We start from the raw sequence: 22,820 nt of genomic DNA, 5'->3' as shown, positions 1-22,820 counted from the left end.
GCGCATCTCGTAGTGATGCGCCACAAACCCATAGTTAAATATATGGTTCTTCGCCGATTGGGAAAATCACTACATATATAATTTGTCAATAACCCTTGTAGATTTTTCTCGATGTCCCATAAACCCCATAGCTATAAATTGTCAAAGGTCTCTGTCTCATTTCAAACATAGACATAGAGAATCTTATTATCTTAAATCTTAAAAGAAAAGGATGAGTATATATATTTTTCGTACTTATTTACCATATACATAGTATATGTATACAAGTAGTTATAGACGCGCCACCGAGCGACCGGGGGTAAGAGAAAGAATATTCATATAAAATTTGGGCAGCATAGGATTTTTTTTCTTTCACTTATAAATTTTGGTATTTCGCCATCGCCTCCTACCTATGACGCCACCCGGTCGGTGATAAGGACAAAGCATGGCACTATTTTCTCTTTCCTCTTATAGGAATCGCAATAAGACTATTTTTCTCTATCAAAGAGGCCCTTGCTATTTACTGACAATTTGGTTTGACCGACTATAGAGCTACGTTTTTGATTTCGAAAAAAGAAGTCGTTTGATGAAAATGTGTTATTGCTTTGTTTTGTTTGTCTATAGTCTATTCTCGACGAATTATCTCAACGCTCACCTTGCCACCACGTGAAGGCCGGGTCTTTGACTCGTTACGCAACTTGTGATTCACACTCAGTCTATGATCGCCTGCTTGAAATCGCGAAGTTCATTCACTTTGCTATTATTTAGATTTAAAATTAGTGGTGTTTTGGTTAGGTATCATGAGTTATATCATATTATCATGTAAAAACTGTCAAAAATGTGTTAAAAATATAGTTGATATGATATGTTCGAGTCACACGGGAGTATAGTTACGAGTATAATCAATCAAAAATATGTGTTAATACAATTTTTTATTCATGAAATAAAACTATGAAAACGGATTATATCGCGTATATTGAATTTATAATACATCCCGACGTTTCGAACTCTTTACAGCGTTCGTGGTCAACGGGTGACTGAGGAAAAATTATTAAAAAATTTTATTAAAATTAGGTAATTTTTCCTCAGTCACCCGTTGACCACGAACGCTGTAAAGAGTTCGAAACGTCGGGATGTATTATAAATTCAATATACGCGATATAATCCGTTTTCATAGTTTTATTTCATGAGTAACTATCGCGGTAACCGAAGACAATTTTTTATTGTAAACACTTTATTTATCTCAACCCAATCACAGAATTCCTGTAGCCGATATTATATCCAATAAGCAGGTATGTACCTATATCAATTTTTGAAGTAATTATCAAAAACGGTTAATTTTGAATAAAACTTGAACCCACCACTTTAGTTACCTACATACGAACTTTGCAAATTACCCACATAAAAGCTTGTAAAAAGTCAGAATTACTTAGTCATTATTTAAATCATATTATTTAGTAATCGTGCGTCACGCCCGCACCAATACATGTACGGTACGGATGAGCGAAATGCACGATAACTGAATGACATTCTGATATCAGTGTACGATCAAATTGGCCTGACATTCTAAGCTAACTCTGCACCAACTTTTACGGAATAGTGTGAAAGAGTTATTTTAACATAATTATTTTGATAGAACTTTGACGTTTAAAATGATATTTCTACACTTTGCCAAAAAGCCATGCTTGGTCACTAGATTAGTCTAGATTGAAGAAGGATAAATTCAAGATAAAGGATAAGAGGAACATGAATGAAAGAGCCAAATATTCCCGCTAGAATTCAAAGCCAATTCTAAGGCTTATGCATGTATGAACCCCCAGACTGTATGATGCAATAGGAAAATTTTTCCTTAAAGTAGCGGTTACGTATGATCTATTTTTGTTGATGACCAAAGTTGTTATTCGTTTAACTAGGCTGACTACATATTTGAAAGGCAAAGAAGGGTAATTTTTAGTGTGTTGTTGGTGTTATGAGAATAGTCTCATAGGAGTAGATATTTATTTATTCAGTATATCCTCCAGACCTAAAGCTTGGCCGATCTTAAAATTCGGTTACATTATGTTTGTTTAGTAACTTGGTTGGTCAAACCAAATTGGCAGTAAATAAGAACAAAAAAACTATACTCATCCTTTTCTTTTGGGTGCTAGTAGTAGTGTTAGATAAAGATAGTATGAGTCTCTCTGTCTATGTTTGAAATGAAACAGTCCTTTGATAAACTATATACAAAAGGTCTGCCAAAGGAAGCGGTTGGTAAAAAGTAAGACTGCATCGACCAGTGGCGCTCGCATTGGGGGAATTGTGTTTTCTAATAAACCAAATGATTTATGTATAAATCAGTATACTTATTACTATTGTTGTCCTACTGATTCCCCAAGTTTTCACCTATCACCTAAACGGCAAAATGTGACCACCATTTGCCGTTTAGTTAATAAAGCGAAAACTAAGGAATATAAAACTACGTGACGAAGACCAAAACTTGGGAAATCAGTAATAGGAAAACAATACTGTAATATACAGATTTAAGCATAAATTTATTTGGTTTATGAGAAAATACAATTCTTCCAATGAGGGCGTCACTGGATGGTCGATTGCAGTCTTAATTTTGGTCAGCTACGGACCGATAAGAGGTTTGGCTGCATAAAGCTGATTATATTTTAAGTGTAACGTCGCCGATCAGTTTATAATTTAAAAAAAATGTGATGAAGCCTCACTGCATTTTCTAAAGCATGTATGACGGGGTGTGTTCCAAGGAATTGTTTGGATTAATCCCTATCGCTTCTTTCCGTCATCGCTCTACGCGACATTTCCATCTTCACCACATAGATGATTGGCAGTCCTCATAAAAAAGTAATTAAGTAATTGTAATATATCCCTCATAAAAAAGTAAGTAAGTAAGAATGTAATTGTACTAGTTTTAGCCTCAAAACTCATCTAAGCACCTTCTACTAGAAAATCATTACGCAACATCTTTATTAGCCGCCTAAGATAAATGATAGACCTATAACTAAAGGTCTACCATCAAATAATCATCATCGTCATCATATCAACCTTTTATCGCTCACTGCTGAGCATATGCTTCTGTTCTAGTACGCCACCTGACCCAGTCCTGTGCTAATCTCATCCAGAAGTGAACCACAATCTTTCGAATGTCGTACGCCCAACGAGCTAACGAACGCCAGCCGGCCTAGGCAAGCCAAGCGAAAGCCAAGCCAAGCCAAGCCAAGCCTAGCCAAGGTGACAATCGCTTGCGCTACAACAACGAAACGCTTTGTCTCTCTATCACTCTTCCATGTAAGTTCGAACTGTCGACTGTCACTCGACAGTTGCGTTTCGTTCGCTAAGGAGCGTAAGCGATTGGCATGTTGGCTACGTGGCCAGACGCTCCCTTCATCTATGTTAGTTATCAATGTGACATAATTACTTCACAAGAACATCATTATTTAATCTCCCACTTGACAGCAGATACTTTTATCACGTAAAGTCAGTTAACAATCTTATCACGCGTACGTATGGTGTATTTTTAACAATATCGTGTAACGAAAATCATGTAATCATGGCGTCACCATGTTTGTACAGTTATCGATGACATGGGACCCATTTTATTGTATGTACAGTAAGTTAAAAACAAATCCGACCATCTGAAATAATATGTATTTTATATACCTACTTACACGTGCGGATAGGGAATTCACAACTCTTGTCGATTTAAAATATTTATCGCCACTCGTTGCGAATTTCCTACTTTTCGCACTTGTATCGTTAATAACCCGTATAATAACTATTCTAGATCTAGGTATGATGCTATTTATTACACTATTTATATCAATGAAATATAGTTATTTGTAATGCAGTATATTTATAACTTCGTTAAATCACTGGAAGGGTAACGTCTGAACTCGCGTGAGTTCAAGGTGTGTGCGAATAAACTCACCAAGGATTTTACTTCGTAAACATACGTATCCTAAATAAAGAAGTTTTTTATGTTCAAAATAGTACTTATGAGTAGTAAGAAAAGTTCAGTTAAAGGTTTATTGATAATATATAGGCCTACTTATCAAAAGTAGGTGAAAAAAGAATAACAGGTCTGTTCACATATTTATGAACCCTTCGATAACTCAGCTGGTCCTAGGTTCCCTAGCGTATTAAAAACTTTGGACAGGCATTGCAATCAACCAATATGGGATAGCCAATAACCCTTGAGCACACGCTGATGATTTTCGGGGATCCTGGTCCTTCTTCAGCTAGCTAGCAGGCTTTCAGGGCCTTGAGAGGTCGTCACACACGCCTTGTCAACTGATTGTTCGCAAACACCACCGAAATACCGAATTTTGAAAATATTAACACACAGAGGAACATGCGTTGCAGGCCGCGCCCGAGCCGACAGTCAGAGGTATTGAATCTACCTCCGAATTTGCTCCGAAACGGCATACCCTCATATTAAAAGATTACAATGCCCGAACAAGGTCAGACAACAAGATTGAAGAGGTATCCAATACACATATTTTTTATGTATAGGAGTCTAAATACCTATAAATAGTTTTGACACTTGACATTTAGTTTCTATGATATTAGGAGGCAAATGAGCGGACGAATTGCTTGATGGTAAGCAATGACCGTCGCCCACGGACATCTGCTACACCAGAGAGGTTCAAAGTGCGTTGTCGGCCTTTGGTTTGCAGATCGTATCGGTCCATAAAAAACGCGAGCGACAGTTCATTCCACAATTTTGTAATTAAGGTCGTTAAAATAGTTAAGGAAATATAATGTTAGATCCCTTTTGGGTTTGTGAGAAATTGGATAGTTAAGGGTCCCCGGCAAGCTCGGTTTTCCATACAAACGTAGTTCGGCTCTCATTTTAAAACGACTAGCTAGATTGCTCTGAAACTTGTTACTCACAATAGGATAAGGTATATCTATCTGTTATTAATTTATGTAGGTACCATAGTTAAAGAAATACAGAGAGTTTATATAAGTTTTTCATACAAAACTTGTTTTTGTTCTATTTCGTTTGTTTTATAAGCTGGAGCTATATAAACTAACTACAGACCTAGATATACCTCATGTTATTGTATGTGCAGTTTCATTACAATCCAAAACGTTGTTTTAAAATGAGAGCGGAACTACGTTTGTATGGGAAGGTGCGATTCGGCCGCGCTTGCCGGGGACCGTACAAAGTTGCTTATGGAAAGACCAAACTACGAGACATCTTTCAAGCCAGTTTAGTACAGTCAGCTGCAGAGAAAAGGCACCCCCCCTGCATACAAAGTTCTGTAAATTGGTATGGACGTGGGGTACCTTTTCTCTGCAGCTGACTGTACAAAACAACGACTATTATTACTACGTATAGAACCGGCACAGAGAACAGTGTTTTTCGCCATGACTTGTTGTTGTTTCGACAAGCCATAGAAGCGGAGCGTGAATCTCGTGACCTAAACGCGTAAGCGCCATGAATTTTACGGCGCTTACGACGTTTTGTTCGCGTAACACAGGTTGCAATTGCGACAATTTTATTGTTTGGTATGGCTTCTCTCTAACCCAGGTAGCAGTGACGTCAGCGACGTCATAATGACGTAATTATGACGTCGTTATGATGTCGCTGACGTCATAATGACGTATAAATGCTACCTGGGAATAATAACACAACAACAGATATTTTCAAAAAGTTTATAAGGATTCGAATAAATTTAAAAGTGGAAAAATTACTGCCTTGGGTGAGACTTGAACTCACGGCCTCTGGATAGATACTCCAGCACTCTGCCAACTGAGCCACCAAGACCTCATCCATAGTCAGCAAATCTTCCCACTATATGGGTCTAGGGGACCCTAGCGACATCTACCGTAAGAGTGTTACACTTGTTAAACGGCCACCGGAGTTCCAAGTCATATTGGAAATTCACCAGTTACGATGTGCTACCCATTCTAAATTAATTTTTAACAAGCAGAAACGTCTGCGATCGATGCTATTAAGCTTAGAATAAATTTAAAAGTGGAAAAAATTACTGCCTTGGGTGAGACTTGAATCCAGAGGCCGTGAGTTCAAGTCTCACCGAAGGCAGTAATTGTTCCACTTTTAAATTTATTCTAAGCTTAATAGCATCGATCGCAGACGTTTCTGCTTGGTTTTGGCCGGTGGCCGTTTAAGAAGTGTAACACTCTTACGGATGATGTCGCTAGGGTCCCCTAGATCCATATAGTGGGAAGATTTGCTGACTATGGATGAGGTCTTAGTGGCTCAGTTGGCAGAGCGCTGGAGTATCTATCCAGAGGCCGTGAGTTCAAGTCTCACCCAAACCCAAGGCAGTAATTTTTTCACTTTTAAATTTATTCTAAGCTTAATAGCATCGATCGCAGACGTTTCTGCTTGTTAAAAATTAATTTAGAATGGGTAGCCCATCGTAACTGGTGAATTTCCAATATGACTTGGAACTCCGGTGGCCGTTTAAGAAGTGTAACACTCTTACGGTAGATGTCGCTAGGGTCCCCTAGACCCATATAGTGGAAAGATTTGCTGACTTTGGATGAGGTCTTAGTGGCTCAGTTGGCAGAGCGCTGGAGTATCTATCCAGAGGCCGTGAGTTCAAGTCTCACCCAAGGCAGTAATTTTTTTCACTTTTAAATTTTTTCTAAGCCTAATAGCATCGATCGCAGACGTTTCTGTTTGTTAAAAATTAATTTAGAATGGGTAGCACATCGTAACTGGTGAATTTCCAATATGACTTGGAACTCCGGTGGCCGTTTAAGAAGTGTAACACTCTTACGGTAGATGTCGCTAGGGTCCCCTAGACCCATATAGTGGGAAGATTTGCTGACTATGGATGAGGTCTTGGTGGCTCAGTTGGCAGAGCGCTGGAGTATCTATCCAGAGGCCGTGAGTTCAAGTCTCACCCAAGGCAGTAATTTTTCCACTTTTAAATTTATTCTAAGCTTAATAGCATCGATCGCAGACGTTTCTGCTTGTTAAAAATTAATTTATAAGGATTCGCTGTGTTCCGTGCTCCACAGTGGTCCACAGAACCTCTCACAACCAGAAAAGCACTACGTAGCATAAGTACATATTAGTTAATGTATTAAGACGCGACAGACTCTGACTGTTCGAAGACACGTCATAGGTTCAATGCCTGCACTCGCAAATGTATCAAAACGACTTATTTCATTTTAAACGTACCCTCTAAAAGCAACCATAACATGTCATCTTCAACGTCTATTTTCAGATAACCACTTGGATGGAAATCAGTTTATCAAGGAGCAAGAGCAAATGAATCCTAAGGACCTTTCTTTTGAACGCCACCCTCAATAAGCAACCTTAAGATTTCATTGTCAAGGTATATTTTCAGATAAATAAAGAAATGGAAGTCAGCCATTTTGGCTGAGACTTGCAAGGACAAGGTCGCAGTCATCGCTGGAAAATTGCACAACATTCCATTAACATTCGGACTCTTTCATATGGAAATAAGAATAACAAGGAAAACGACTGTTGTTTTGATTCTTATTTGATAGTTTTTTGCGACGTAGAAATTGTTTTTATTCAGATTTTTTACACATGACTTGTTATTGGACAGTACCAGTGGCGGGAAGCTACTTAAATAGCAGAATATTTTAACAAAAATTGTGCCTTGTAGCAAAACTGCCTGAAAAGTAGTTAAATATGGGTGCTACAAAGATATACTGCCATTTTAAATATGATATTGTATGTATACATTGACCCTTTATTATATAGAACATACAGACACAAATAATGCACAGGATAGGGAGTACAAATGCGAACTTAATCCTGTAAGGGATCTCTTTCAGTTAACCCTTGGGTAGATGAGAATTATAAAGACCGGTAGAAAAACTAGAAGTCAATAAAATGATAAAAACCGGAAAAGTGCGAGTCGGACTCGTCCACCGAGGGTTCCGTGCATATTTAACTTTTTTTTACAAATTTATTTAGTGTAGTTAGTGTAAGACGACATTACTTGCCAAATTTCATAGTCTAGGTCAATATACCAGACAATTTAAAACTTTTTCATTTCTCATGCTCTGAAAGAGGGTCATTGTTGTTCTAAAAGGTGCGCAGAAAATGATACGTGTCTGCACTAGAGCATTTTACGTTCGAAGTACGATATTTTTAATTTTTTTACGATAAGCAATTGAAATTTGAGTTTAAATGGATTTGTTATACAATTTCCATTGTGATACTTGACTCTCCATTCCATAAATAACGATACTTTTGCCTGAATTTTTAATTGAAAGTACCCTCAATAAATACTATAAAAATGTATTATTCGTCATGTTTTTGAAAAAACACATGCATTTTACTTTCCTCGTATTCGAAATGAAAAGTAGAGTGTTTAACTCGGGTGAAAGGCATCATTTCTGCCTCGGACTATTGGCGCTCTCACTGCGTTCGAGCGCCAAGACACCTCGGCAGAAATGAGTGCCTTTCATCCCTTGGTTAACAATCTACTATTTCTATTCTATTCCGATAACAAATTCATAAATTGCAAGATGAGTGTTTATGCGGACCCTGACAATGAAATGCTTTGCGGTCAATGACATACAAGCAAAGGGGAAATTTGAGTCATGAAAAATGGACATTTTTATTGGTAAGGCCTAAAAAACTGTCCTTAATCATAAATAATGTGCGTCACCTTGTACCTATACTATGTATGAGTCGTTATATTGCTTATCAGCGGTTATTATCTATTTTATACTAATATTCTACAAATTCAACTAGAGTTAGACTTTTGATAGCACACGCAGTGCAAGTGTTATTTATACGTCGTAATTTCATAGAAGTTTGATGGTTAAAATAACACCTGCACTGCGTGCGTTATCATCAAAATCGTTGCAAACTTTTATATAAGAACTAGTTTAAAAACTTTTTATCCATTTTGTTTTTTGATAAAAGAATATGCGTACATTTGCGAACCTTTAAATTTAGGACAAAGAAAGAATTTAATCTTCATAATAATTATCAAGTTTTAATCGCGTTTAAAACGTATTAATACGAGTAATACTCGTACGTTTAACCATACGTCCCATACAACTTATTATTTATTAAGTAAGGAAACTGATGAATGGAGTGGGTACAGATGTAGTACATAATTATTTTCCATCGTATTTTCACGTTAACGTGTCTTGCTACTTCAGTCAGTCTCGGAACAAAAATTACTGAAGGTGACTGAAGAAGCATGACAATTACGAACGTTTCCGAGAAAATACGATGGAAAACAATTATGCACTACATGTGTACTCTAAGCTTACTTATATTCTCGATGGTTGTAGATAAAACAACAGAATCCCAATGCGTCACGATCGTACGTCACAATGACGTCACTGTTTGAATCATGAGTCACTCCACAAGTAGTGAAATGTCATGAGTGCGGAAAAAGGTCGAATTGTTCATAGAATTGTAGTTTGATTGTGAATGCTTACTTTCTACTTCTAACATCAGAATAGAATAGAATAGAATAGAATAGAATAGAATAGAATTTTTTTGGTATTAATCATACACTGTCAGTTACATAACAATAATTACTTACAAAATGAGAATTTATTATTAGGCCAGGCCAGGATTACACTTGTAAGTTTTACTTACGTAAGTAGGGACACAGCTATACTACAGAATGAGATATGAATATCGTTATCTCATTCTAGCAAATAGGTTTGTCCCTACTTACGTAAGTAAAACTTACAAGTGTAATCCTGGCCTTAGGCCAATCAAATTAGATCCAAAAATAGCGTTTTGAGGAATTACCTCCCAGCAAGCTGGAAATCGTTTTAATACTTTCATTTGGTCCTAAATGCGTGTAATCCGAGTTAGCTACATCCCATTTGTTTATTACTTATTTTTGGAATATCATAAATATTACAAACAGACTCAGAAAACAGAAAAAAATAGTTCATAAACTACATTCATTCAATATACTTTTCTCTCTGCACCAATTGTATGTATCTCCATTTGGCCCCACATAGTTGACTGGTAGACAATGTCATTTGGCATTAAGTGCGCCATTTATACATTGTTGTATATGTTACGGGCAACTATATATTTTGTGCAATAAAGTTTAAATAAATAAATAAACTATATACAATGTATGTCCAACAAAATCGTCCTCAGAGTTGCGAATAAATATGTTGGTATTTTTCCTAACTGAGCGGAAAACTACCTAATTTGTTTGGGACACATTGCGATTTTCTATTTATTTAATCCAAAATGAGGAGCTCTTCCGTCTAACGAAATGTTAATAAATAATCGAGAAAAAAAATTCGCCAAATAAAAAGTCGTCCCACTTGTGTAATCTGCAAACACTGGTACGCGGGTATGTAATGTTTCATAATAATAAAAAAATTCACTTAATTACACAGGTGCGCCGAATAACCGGTAATTATTCGGTATTGCGCACAATCGGAATATTTTCGTACGTTCGTAATCGACTGAATTGATTTTAAAAATACTTTTAAGTATCTTAAGTAACTACATGTAACATTAATTGCTTTATAAAAAAAAAGCCTTTTATTTCTCGCAAATATAAAAAAGTACACTCACATAGAATCAAATTAATAGTTAAAGGTGCTTCGTAAAAAGTTACAGTACATTTGTATTACTCCCTATTCTGTCATGCAAATTTTTGATAAATTTCTTATTAGGCATTAAGTTTAATACATTTAATTAAATTGAATAAATTGAATATTTTCATGCCTTTTAATTAATAAAATAATAGAGTCAACACAATACAGATTAGTAATTTAAATGTCAATAGTCAATAGTAATACATACAAGATATACAACATCAGCCACCATGGACGTTACTTTATGCTGATGACATAGTTCTCGTTGCAGAATCCCTTCAACAAGTGCAAGTGGATCTGGACGCGTGGCTGGGGGCCTTGGAGGGGAGAGGGCTTAGAATCAGCAGAAGTAAGACCGAATATATGTACTGCAACTTCTCTGGTACTACATCTAATAATACACCATCTATAGGCGGGGTCCAACTAAAGAGAGTGGATAAATTCAAATATCTCGGATCTGTAGTAGCACCTAAAGATAGTACCGCAGAAGATATACAGAGTAGAATCACTACAGCTTGGATGAAATGGCGTTCCATGACAGGCGTCCTCTGTGACCACCGAATGCCAATAAAAACCAAAGGCAAAGTGTACAAACAAGCAATAAGACCCGCTCTCCTGTATGGTTCTGAGTGTTGGCCATCGAAAAAGACAGATGAACGGAAACTGCATACTACAGAGATGAAAATGCTGCGCTGGGCTGGCGGAGTTTCTAGGATGGATAAGATTAGAAATGAATACATAAGAGGAACCTTCAAAGTCGCTAAAATCGAAGACAAACTCCGCGAAAACCGCCTGAGATGGTATGGGCATGTCATGAGAAGAAGTGAAGACCACATGACGAGAAAAGTAATGGCCATTCAGGAGGGAAAAAGAGGTTCAGGCCGACCCCCCGCGACTTGGAGTCTGACCATTAAAAAGGACCTGAAATTGGTGGAGGTAGATACGGAGACAACACAAAACCGTACATTGTGGCGTAAACGTACAAGGAGGGCTGACCCCAAATGATATGGGACATATACAGCCAGGAAGAAGAAGAAGAAGAGAATAGTCAATAGTAATATAACAATAAAGTATAAATAGCAATGTCAAGCGAGAACCCCTCTCAGCTGAGGGTAAAGGCCTCCTCCAGAGATGACCAGTGGTCTTTATCTTTGGCTTGTGTCATCCATTGTTTGCCAGCCGTATGTGTGATGTCGTCTTCCCATCTGGCTCTTGGTTTTCCTCTTTTTCTTTTACATACCTTTTACCTTTTTTTAGGTAAAAGGTAATTGCTATATGCAACATTACAAATACAGTACCGGCCAATAATATATCACCTTTGAGTGTTTTTGTATAAGCTTGTACAAGACTAAACAATATAGGTTATATAGTTTGTAGATTGCATATTTTACTAGTCATTTTATACAAATATATGATAAATACTGCAATGAAATACTGTGTATTACAATAGGAGACTCAGCATATTACTAAAAAAACCTCTAGTAAAAAAATGAAGTTGACAATACATTAAAAAAAAACCTCAATGGAAAAACTATTACATGAGACCAATTTTTCCCATCTCCCGTACAAAGAAATACTACTATATAGACTACCTAACGCAGGGAGGTGGAAGACACTCACAAATATAAAAAGAAGTTATACCGTAAAACATGGAGGTCATATATTATTGGCCGGTACTGCAGGAACCACATCGGGAAAACAAGGAATTGGTTTCTGAACGCTTTCATCATGTATAGTTTGCCAAAGGACTGTCTCATTTCAAACATAGACAGAGAGGATCCTACTATCTTTGTCTTACACTAGTACCAGCACCCAAAAGAAAAGGACGAGTAAATTTTTTTTTATTCTTATTTACTGACAATTTGGTTTGACCAACTAGGTATATATCTGTTAAGGTTGCCAACCCTACCATTAAAATTTTAACCTCTTTTTTAAACGTCATAGTCCTAGAGGCCTCTTCTTCATTTTTTTGCACATAATAAATATTTGCTGTCAGTCCTGAACAGACTTTTTACAACCCTATGGTCTGTCAGAATACTCCGCGCGAGCATTCAAATTTGAAAGCGGGGGCATCTAAAAATTTTGTACCGAAATATGTACTATCGGTGTTTATTACTATAGTAACTTCCTTAATGCTGGGACTGAAGGATGAATTTTATTATGTACAAAATTTGGTACCGCAAGACTTATTTTTATTTTATTTTATTTTATACTTTATTGCAACCATGGTATTCATCAATATACAATTGTTATAAATAAAGTTACAGTATCTTAGGCTAGCGTTGCTAGCGTTCTAAAATCAACTACCTTTCTCAAAAATTGATGATCAACGTTTCCTCGCAATGGGGTTGGCAACAGGTTTGCAGAGATGGCGCCATCATAGCTTGCCCCTTTATCTATGAGATTCGGCTTAAATGGCTGGCATCCAGGGCATTAAAAAAACAAAAATTTGACACAATTCTAGGGATTGACAGGGCAAGCTATGCTGGCGCCAGCTGCTAATTATTTCGACCGGCCAACCCCATTCAAAGTAACGCCCTTTTACAGTACCTAGTTTTATAACTATACCTGGCGAAGAAAGCCAACTTTTATTGTAAAGCATTACGCAACCGTACTAACACATTCACATAACTGACCTATTTGCCTTCACAGCGCTCCGTTTACCTTATATATGGCTTATTTACTACCTTTATATACAGCTAGCCTCGTCCTGTTGACCGAGTGGCCTAGATAATGCCAAGATATTCTTCGCAATCGGGCAACAACTGATTAACAAAATCACACGTCCCAACTTCGCCTAGTCATTTTTAATTAAGAGAATTATACTAAAACTTATTCCTAATCCGAATAACTAAACGCCCAAATTAGATCCAAAACACAAGTTTTTTTTTTAGAATTAAATTTAAATTAAATACAAACAAAAGGTACATTAAAATAAATTACATTAAAATTAACTATAAACTGAATTAAAACAAAGCAAAGCCACAACCTAGTCAAACAACTCGTCCCGCGCCCTTCCAGACGCAAAATGTGCCCATCACGCTCACCGCGTTGCCACACTGAACCGCGATAGAGCCTCTGCATCAGAAATGACCCGGAACGGGGGTCATGACCTCTCTCCTCTCCCTCAAACGCCGCCCCAATTCGCTCAAGAATATTACAACAACACAACAACAACAAGCACATGATACAACAATTTATACAAGATATACAAGTTATATCTAGATGAATTATGTGCTAGTTATGGCGAAGTTATGTAGGTAGGTACAGTCATGGACTTTAATTGTTGAGCCCTTTGGGGTTCACTATGCATTGGAAATTTCATACCGTTAGTATTGAAAACCAAAATAGCTTGAACCCTAAATGGCTCAACAATTAAACTCCGTGACTACAGGTACTAAATTAAAATTTAGGGTACCTACGTATTGCCAACCATTATTATTTACTAGCGACCTGTCCCGGCTTCGCACGGGTTACACAAAACCTTAACAAATTATACACCTAAACATTCCTCAAGAATCACTATTGATAGGTGAAAACATTGATAACGGTGTTTACCTAATAAATTGCTCAATAATACTTATCACAACAACACCATCCGTAACATGAATATGACGTCCCTGCTACGCCATAACTGTGACCTGTGACGTTATCCTTCACGCGTAACCAATTATGAGGTCACCTGATGAATGTTATTTTTATACGCCTCATCTAAAGAAAAAGTTTCGGAAAGATTTTACGTTACGTAAATCAAATATATGTCGGAAAATTTGTATTATTAGATGTTATGATTGACTACAAAGCTATTTCTTAATCGAAAAGTTTGATTAAGCTTGGTCATGTAACGTTTTCGGCGGCGGCGAAGCCTTATGTTTCCTATATTCTACATTGAAGTAAAGTTTATTTAAAAAGCTTTTAACCTTGTTATTAATAACCTGTGTTGTTGTTGTAATTATAATAAAAGCTGAATAGAGAGTACCCTCTCCAGGCGGGTTTTGTGCATAGGGGTCGTCCAGAAATCGGGGGGGGCCTAAGCACATAATGCTTTACTCGTACCGTACTCATAAATATGTGTAATTCAAGCTGCATGTGATTAGCGCTAGCGTTATGTTCAATAAGAATTATTTTTAATAGTTGACGATGATCCTTTGGTCATTATGCAGCCGTGCGATGGCCAAGTTAAAGATATCTAATATTGATGCGGTTTTAACACCCCCGGGCACTGACTAAAATAACCTAGTTGGTATCACATATTACATCTCAAAACTTTTTTGTAGTAGAAGAATTGCGTTGCGAGTCTTGTATCTTTTTACATAAAATGTTTTTAATGGGATTTTTTTATTTATGTATTATGACTACTTGAATTTTTTTGGTGTTTTGGATGGGAATTATGGAATATTTCAACTGCCATTAAACAGCGATGGAGCAATGCAGCTGCATTAATGGAGCTGGAGGATGGTTGTAAAGAATATTGGTCCTTGAAGTAAAACATGTGACACGAGGATGGTTGAAACAACGTACTTGGGGACGATTGAAACGTTTCAAACGTCCCCGCATTTTTCACAAGTCTTACAAATAGTTGATTATTGATATTTATAATTCTTTTTTTTTTTCAAATAATACATGCTTTGAGAAAAAGGGAGTGGCAGTGATTTTATTTTGGTCATTATGATTGAAACATTGTTATAATTGAAACTTTTGACTTTTGTATGAAACATAATTAAGTATTTCTACAAAAAATCCTTATCGTCATATCTTGTTCTTGCAATAAAATACGTTTGATTAAGCTATATGTATAAGGTAATTTAGGTAATCACAACAAAGAAGTCAAGATGTCTTACATTTTTTTTGCATCCCTTTCTTTGATCAAAATCTTCAGACGCAGATAAATTGGGAAATGTTTGTAATTTTTTTGCGAACTTTAGTTGATCTCATTGAATTAATGAATTTGACGAATATATTAAGGTGTTTCAAACGTCCCCACATAGTGTTTCAATTAACATACCTATGGAGTCAATTGAACCACCCTTCCACATTCTCTTTAATTCCCTATCATTACGTAACCATGGGCGATAGGCTTTTCAAACACATTTTATTGAAAAACTAAATAAATAACCTTTAATAATATAGGCACATACCCTTCTAACCGTAAAAATTAAATAGTTACAGGAGGTTAAACATAAATTGTTTCAAACGTCCCCGTCCTACCCTACGCTGCGTTATAGTTAACCGAGTTACCCTCACTGCCCCTTATGAATTGAACACCATGTGTTTATTTCCTTATGTAATAATATACTTAAGTTACTTATGTAATAATTCCTAAATATTTTAAGAAACATGCAAATATTATGAACTCATTGAAACTCAAGACCGAATCCTATAATGTTTCTTCACTAAAGAATTACGTTATAAATACGAAACCCACACTTTCACATAGTTATACAACTTTTAAAAGAATCATAACGGTAATGAAATCCTAAAACGTTCCCTAAAGTATTAATAAACACGTGACTATATTACATAAGGAATTATGTTTTTACCACAGTTCCGCCGAATCGAAATAAAGTATTGAAAAGTTCTAACCCTTCTTACGTGTTTGATTATAAATTCGACATTAGAGTATTACAGTGCAACTTTGGGAACACTTCAAATTATTTTATAAAAATATTTTTAATTTGTGTGTTAGTCACACTACTACATATAAATTGTAAATTGGAATAGATGTCATGCATTAAAGAAAAAGTGACGAAGCCTGGTAAAGGCCGGATTCGAACCGGCGTCTTTAGCAATCCGGGCTAACGCCTTGAACGCCTAGACCACCCCGCCACGGCGGAACCGGTCCCAATTTCTCGACTAACTATACGCCATCTTACTAAGACTAGGCATCTTTGACCAACTAAGGGCGAGCAGTACGCGCTTGCACCTCTTTTACGAATTCCTTACGGAATTACAATATATCGAAATTCTTCAATCGGCCATTTTGACTGAAACACCAATCAGAAGCGAGCCAAACCGTGACGTCATCACTCCATGACATATTTCTTCGAGCAGCATAGACAACCTCATTGACCGTAGTCCGTACGTCCACACCAATAGACATAGTATATACAAGTAGTTTATAGACGCGCCACCGAGCGACCGGGGGTAAGAGAAAGAATATTCATATAAAATTTAGGCAGCATAGGATTTTTTCTCTTTTACTCTTATAAATTTCGGTATTTCGCCATCGCCTCCTACCTATGATGCCAGCCGGTCGGTGATAAGGACAAAGCATGGCACTATTTTCTCTTTCATGTTATAGGAATCGCAATAAGACTATATTTCTCTATCAAAGAGTGTCAGTCAGGCCCTTGCCCCTTATCCACACCAGAGTTTGGATGTTCAAAAAATTTATATACTTATATTTTTTTATTTCACCATTAAACATTTATTACTTCCAACAAATATGATTAAACGATATAAAGTAAATATTTATTTGTTATTATATAAATAAAATGCTAAATAATACGATATTTCACTAAAAAAAAATTAAATTATTTGGCTGAATGGAACATACAAACCATCGATGGTGGCTCATCCATCAGCATGCACAAAAAGGTAAACGCACAGATATTATTACGGTGGTATACTCTCTTGGACAAAGAAATTGTATAGGTGGAATACCACCCCTACGCACTAATATAATACTCAACAATAATAAAAACCACCCCTTATTTTCTTGTTAGAAGCCCTTTAAGTGATAAATGAGTCACGTCACCTTTGAAATGTTGGGGAAAAACTATGACGTCACCGCAGCAGACGTTGTTGTGACGTCACGCTATATCTCGACTCGCTTGCTCGGTATTATTTAAATAACATTTTAGTACCTATTTGTTATTAGGTTATTACACACTTTTATTTAGGTTCACTGCGTGTATTTGTAGGTATATAGGTAATATGTATGCTTCAAATCTTGTAACTTAAGTTAGAACTTAGAACCACTTCCCGATGTCTATTCTATGATATTTGAGCATCTCTGTAATTCCGATGTAAATGCAGTAATATGCTTAAATGTACCTAGCTTATATGATATAATTATTCATTTACTCATGTAAAACAATTACACAGTTACATAGGTGGCGCGGGCTGGCGCCCTCGGTTGGCGCACCCCGCAAACTTGTCTCCATATGCGAGTCCTATGCCTCCTCACATGGTTTGATTTACAATGGTAAAAAGAGAGGTAATGGTTTAAGTCCAGTAACAAATGCCCCTCACATGTGCCCCCAGTTCGACTCAACGGGATCGCTCTCGAGAGAGTCTATAGGTTTAAATACTTAGGGCATATTGTTACCGACGACTTAAAGGACGATGAGGACATGGAGAGAGAACAGAGAGCGTTGTGCGTAAGGGCGAATATGCTGGTCCGAAGGTTTGCTAGATGTTCAAAAGCGGTAAAAATAACTTTGTTTAAGGCATATTGTTGAATACCTTATGTCAACTAACCTAGATATATTAAACACAGGATCCAAACCAACCTTTGTCACTCGTAGATGTAATACTATAATTGACATTACTCTAAGCACAGGACTGGCAGCTCAACACATATCCAACTGGCACGTGTCGGACGAGCTATCCTGCTCCGACCACAGATGGATTCGGTACGACCTAACAGCCGACACACAGACACCCACACCTAGAAGAAACCCGAGACGCACGGACATACCGGCGTACAAGGAACTTCTGGAAGGTAAACTAGACAATAACACACACACAGACAGACCTAGCAATACAAAGGAGTTGGAGGAACAGGTAAACTTACTTATTAAGAACATTACCGATAGCTACGAAAACACATGTCCACTATCGACCTCATCAGCTAGAGGGAAAAGCAGTAACAACAACAGCTGGTGGGGACCGGAGTTGGACCGAATGAGAACAAAATTGAGAAGGTTACTTAACAGAGCAATGAACACAAGAGCTGAAGAGGACTGGGATAAGTACAAAACAGCTAAAACAGACTATAAGAAAAGACTGAGATACAGAAAATCAGCCACATGGCGGAATTTCTGCGATAACATATCCACTGTAACACAGGCAAACAGAACAAGGAAAATCCTTGCAGACCAACCAAGGCAACTACTGGGCACCCTGAGGAGACAGGATAATAGCACCACCAGTAGCCCAGCAGAGACAGAAAGGCTACTGGTTGAGACCCACTTCCCAGGATGCAAGGTAGTAAATGAGCAAGACCCGGAACAACACATAACGAACTACAATCCAACTGAAAGAGAATGGAAGACAGCAGAACGCATAACAGAACATAGCAAAACGACCTGGGCGGTAAATAGTTTTGATAACTTTAAATCGCCGGGAACAGACGGAATCTACCCAGCCCTACTAAAGTGGGGAGGACACATACTAATAAAACATCTATCCAATCTACTGTGCAGCTGTATAGCCTTTAGGTATATACCACAGAAATGGAGGGAAGTGAAAGTGATTTTCCTACCAAAACCAGGAAAAACCGATTATTCGGATCCTAAGTCTTTCAGACCAATCAGCCTAACGTCCTTCATGCTAAAAACACTAGAAAGATTATGTGACAGAGACCTGAAGGACACGGCTCTAAAAAACATAGCAATCCATCCAAACCAACACGCCTACAGTCAAGGTAAATCAACTGACTCAGCTCTCCATGCTGTAGTAAGCAACATAGAGAATGCGTTAGCGAGGAAAAACTCCTGTCTAGGCACCTTCATCGACATAGAGGGAGCCTTTGACAAGACCAATTTCAGCAGCATTCAACAAGCATTACATAGACATGGAACCAATCCGCTCATAATCGAATGGATAATGAATATGCTAAGACAGAGAATAATAAGACTAACCGAAAATCAAAATCACCAGGCACTAGTCATGAGAGGATGCCCCCAGGGAGGAGTACTCTCACCATTGCTTTGGAACCTGGTTGTAAACGATTTGATAACAAAACTAAACAACAAACACTTTATGACTATAGGGTACGCAGATGACTTAGTAATACTAATCAGCGGCCTAGTAATAAGCACACTGTGCGATCTCACACAGACAGCACTGAGAATAGTAGAGAAATGGTGCAAGGAGAATGACCTATCGGTAAACCCAAAAAAGACCGACACAATTCTCTTCACACACAAACGAAAACTGGGTACATATGCAATGCCAACACTTTTTGGCACAAAACTGACACTTTCAAAGGACGTAAAGTATCTAGGCATAATCCTGGACGATAAACTGAACTGGAACAAACACCTGGACAATAAACTGAACAAAGCAACAGTAGCCTTTTGGCAATGCCGGAGGATGGTGGGAAAAAGATGGGGACTTGCCCCTCACATTATACTGTGGCTGTACAAAATGGTAATAATGCCAATGATCAGCTACGGCGCGGTGGTATGGTGGCCCCGCACCCAGCTAACTACAGTAATAGACAAACTAAATAAAACACAAAGACTAGCATGTGTGGCTGCAACGGGCTGCATGAGAACTACTCCGACTGCGGCTCTAGAAATAATGCTAGGACTCCTGCCACTACACATATACATACAGAAAGAAGCGGCTGCCACAGCTCTTCGTTTGAAAAATCTAAACCTATGGACATCTTTCAGCTCATCGCACAAAAAGATCTATGAAAATACGATCTTAAAACTGCCCATGCTGGAAGCGCCCATCGACAAAATACCAAAAACTATGATCTTCTGGAAAGATTACGCCATATCGTTAACAGAAGATCCGAAAGAAGGACTAAACCAAATAAACCTAAGAATATTCACAGATGGCTCAAAGACAAACGAAGGGACAGGATGTGGTGTCTTCTCAGAGGACCTGAACATACACATCACAAAGTCCCTTGGTGAACACAATACGGTATTCCAAGCTGAATGTTTAGGAATAATAGAAGCTTGCAATGCTATTACAAGACGACAAGTGAAACACGAAACCATACTAATACTGTCAGACAGTAAATCGGTACTACAAGCGCTATGCAGCGACAAACTTACTTCAGAGCTTATACTTGAATGTCATCGAAGCCTCACTGAAGTGAGCAAAGAAGGCAACAAAGTAACAGTACAATGGATAAAGGGGCATAGTGGATCAAGAGGAAACGATGCAGCGGATGAACTGGCCAGGAAAGGTTCAGAAACACCGGCATATGGACCCGAGCCAATCATGCCCCTACCAATATCCTACATACACAACCAGCTAGAACAACATCACAGACAACTGCACAACAAGTACTGGAATGAAATGAAGACATGCAGGCAAACCAAAGAAATTCTACCGGAACTGAACCACAAACTTACCAAAATATTACTGAAAACACCAAGAAGCCAACTACGTAAAATAGTAGGATTAATAACAGGACATAACACACTAAACAAACACCTACATATTATGGGTAAAACGGACAGCCCCATGTGCAGAGCGTGCATGGCAGAAGAAGAAACAACAAAACATATTCTCCTAGACTGTAAACAGGTAGAAGTATATAGGAGCAAATACCTAGGGAATCCATGCACACTAAAGGAAGCAACTAGCAACCTGAAGACCTTGCTAGGCTTCGTGGAGGAGCTGGGGTGGTTAGAGTAGCGCTACCTCGTTTCACGCAAAATAGGCACATTGGATGTCGAGTTGCGGAAAATGCCCAGCAAAACTAACTAACTAACTAAGGCATTTTGTTCATACTTTTACACAGGTAGCCTTTGGGTCAGCTATACCCAAAAATCTAATAACGCTCTACGAATGGTGAACAACAACGCCTTCAGAGTGCTGAGTGGGCTGCCTAGGTTCTGTAGCGCCTCCGCCATGTTTGCGGAGGCTCGAACCGATGGCTTTGTAGCAATTATACGCAAAAAAGCGGCCTCATTACTGCGCAGAACCAGGGATAGCACAAACAGCATTCTAAGGATGATTGCTGATCAAGTTTGTTGTCCAATAATGATAACCTTAATTAAATTAATTAAATCTAATATAACTTTTAAGTATTAACATAGTTTTTAAGTCTTATAATATGTAATACTAACACAATGGGATCATGTTATCTTGAAAATTGAATGAATGAATAGGTATAATAAATGCGCCAAACTAGAGTTACCAGTATGTTGGCGCGCCGCGCTCAACTCTTACTTAAGTAATAGTTATTAAGGTAATTGTTTACATTCATGACTTATATTCTATTGTTAGTAGAAAAAAAAGAATATTTGAATATACACAAGTTTGGTTTGAACATCACTTTTTAGGTAGGTTTCCAACATCTCGATTTTTAATTTTCTTTTAAACGCTGCTTTCGTAATATTTTCAGTTACAGACAGAAATCATATGTTAGTCCTATGTATATGATCAAAGATGATATAATAAGATAGAGCGGTACTGTCATAGTAGATTTTGTAACCACAGTAAATTCACTGCCATCTATCGACACACTTTTAAACTAAAAATGAAGATTTATAAAAATACGATAAAATGTATTTAAATATGGATAAATGATTTTTTTTATTTGCATTAATATGATACTTCTTCTTCTTCTTCTCTGATATGCGTTAAAATTGTTAAATAACAAACGAAACCGTCAACGCCATCTATACGACAGTAGGCCAAAGCTAGTAGCGCTCTCTGATCGAACACCAAATTTTCTTGATTTTCGAGGCACGTTTTCTCCTTAGACTGTATCCATCTAATGAATAATGATGATGAAAATTCCATACGATTTCGTAACTCAGAGGAAGATACTTTGGGGCAAACGGTGAAATTGCGCTTATACCTATTGTACAGAATGGGAAACTCTATTTACCAAGTTTTATCGAAATATGACAGAAAAAAAAATAGAAAAAAAAATGGGCCCACTTTCATTGTTGTTTCACATTATTTCAGTATTGGTTGGACTAACATAATGCTTCGTTGACTAAACTACACCGGGCCGGTGTCTGCAATACTCGCAACCGGAATACGCAACGTTCCGCTCGGCGGTCGCGGGTTCGCTTCCCGGCGAGTTCAAGGCCCGCACATTACGTAAACTCGCTTCCTAACCGCACCCACTACAACTACACGATAATTATACAGTATATTAACACTTAAATAGTATCGTAAAACTATAGTTACCCAACTGGTCCGAAACTTACTCAAACATCTTAGTTCAGGGGCCCGTTTCTCAAAAGCTTGTAATCCAAGTGGAAGTCCCTTTCTATCAAAAGCTATCAAAAAGTCACATCCGCTTGTATTACAAGTTACAAGCTTTTGAGAATCGGGCCCCAGGTGGGACTTTTATT

General features: G+C 37.6%; 1 protein-coding gene across 1 annotated transcript in view; it reads left to right on the top strand.

Moving 5' to 3' along the window:
* Positions 1–21,159, top strand: part of LOC134751438 (uncharacterized) — a 365,741-nt gene extending 344,582 nt beyond the window's left edge. Inside the window, exon 2 of the mRNA XM_063686847.1 lies at positions 20,513–21,159. Within this exon, the coding sequence (XP_063542917.1) occupies positions 20,513–21,144 (632 nt within the window). The 3' untranslated portion in view covers positions 21,145–21,159. The remainder of the gene's footprint in view (positions 1–20,512) is intronic.
* Positions 21,160–22,820: the final 1,661 nt, after the last annotated feature.

This window comes from Cydia strobilella, chromosome 22, assembly GCF_947568885.1.
Source record: "Cydia strobilella chromosome 22, ilCydStro3.1, whole genome shotgun sequence".
Lineage (NCBI taxonomy): Eukaryota > Metazoa > Arthropoda > Insecta > Lepidoptera > Tortricidae > Cydia > Cydia strobilella.
Note: the sequence above shows the minus strand (reverse complement) of the source record. Positions and strands in the feature narration are given on the sequence as shown.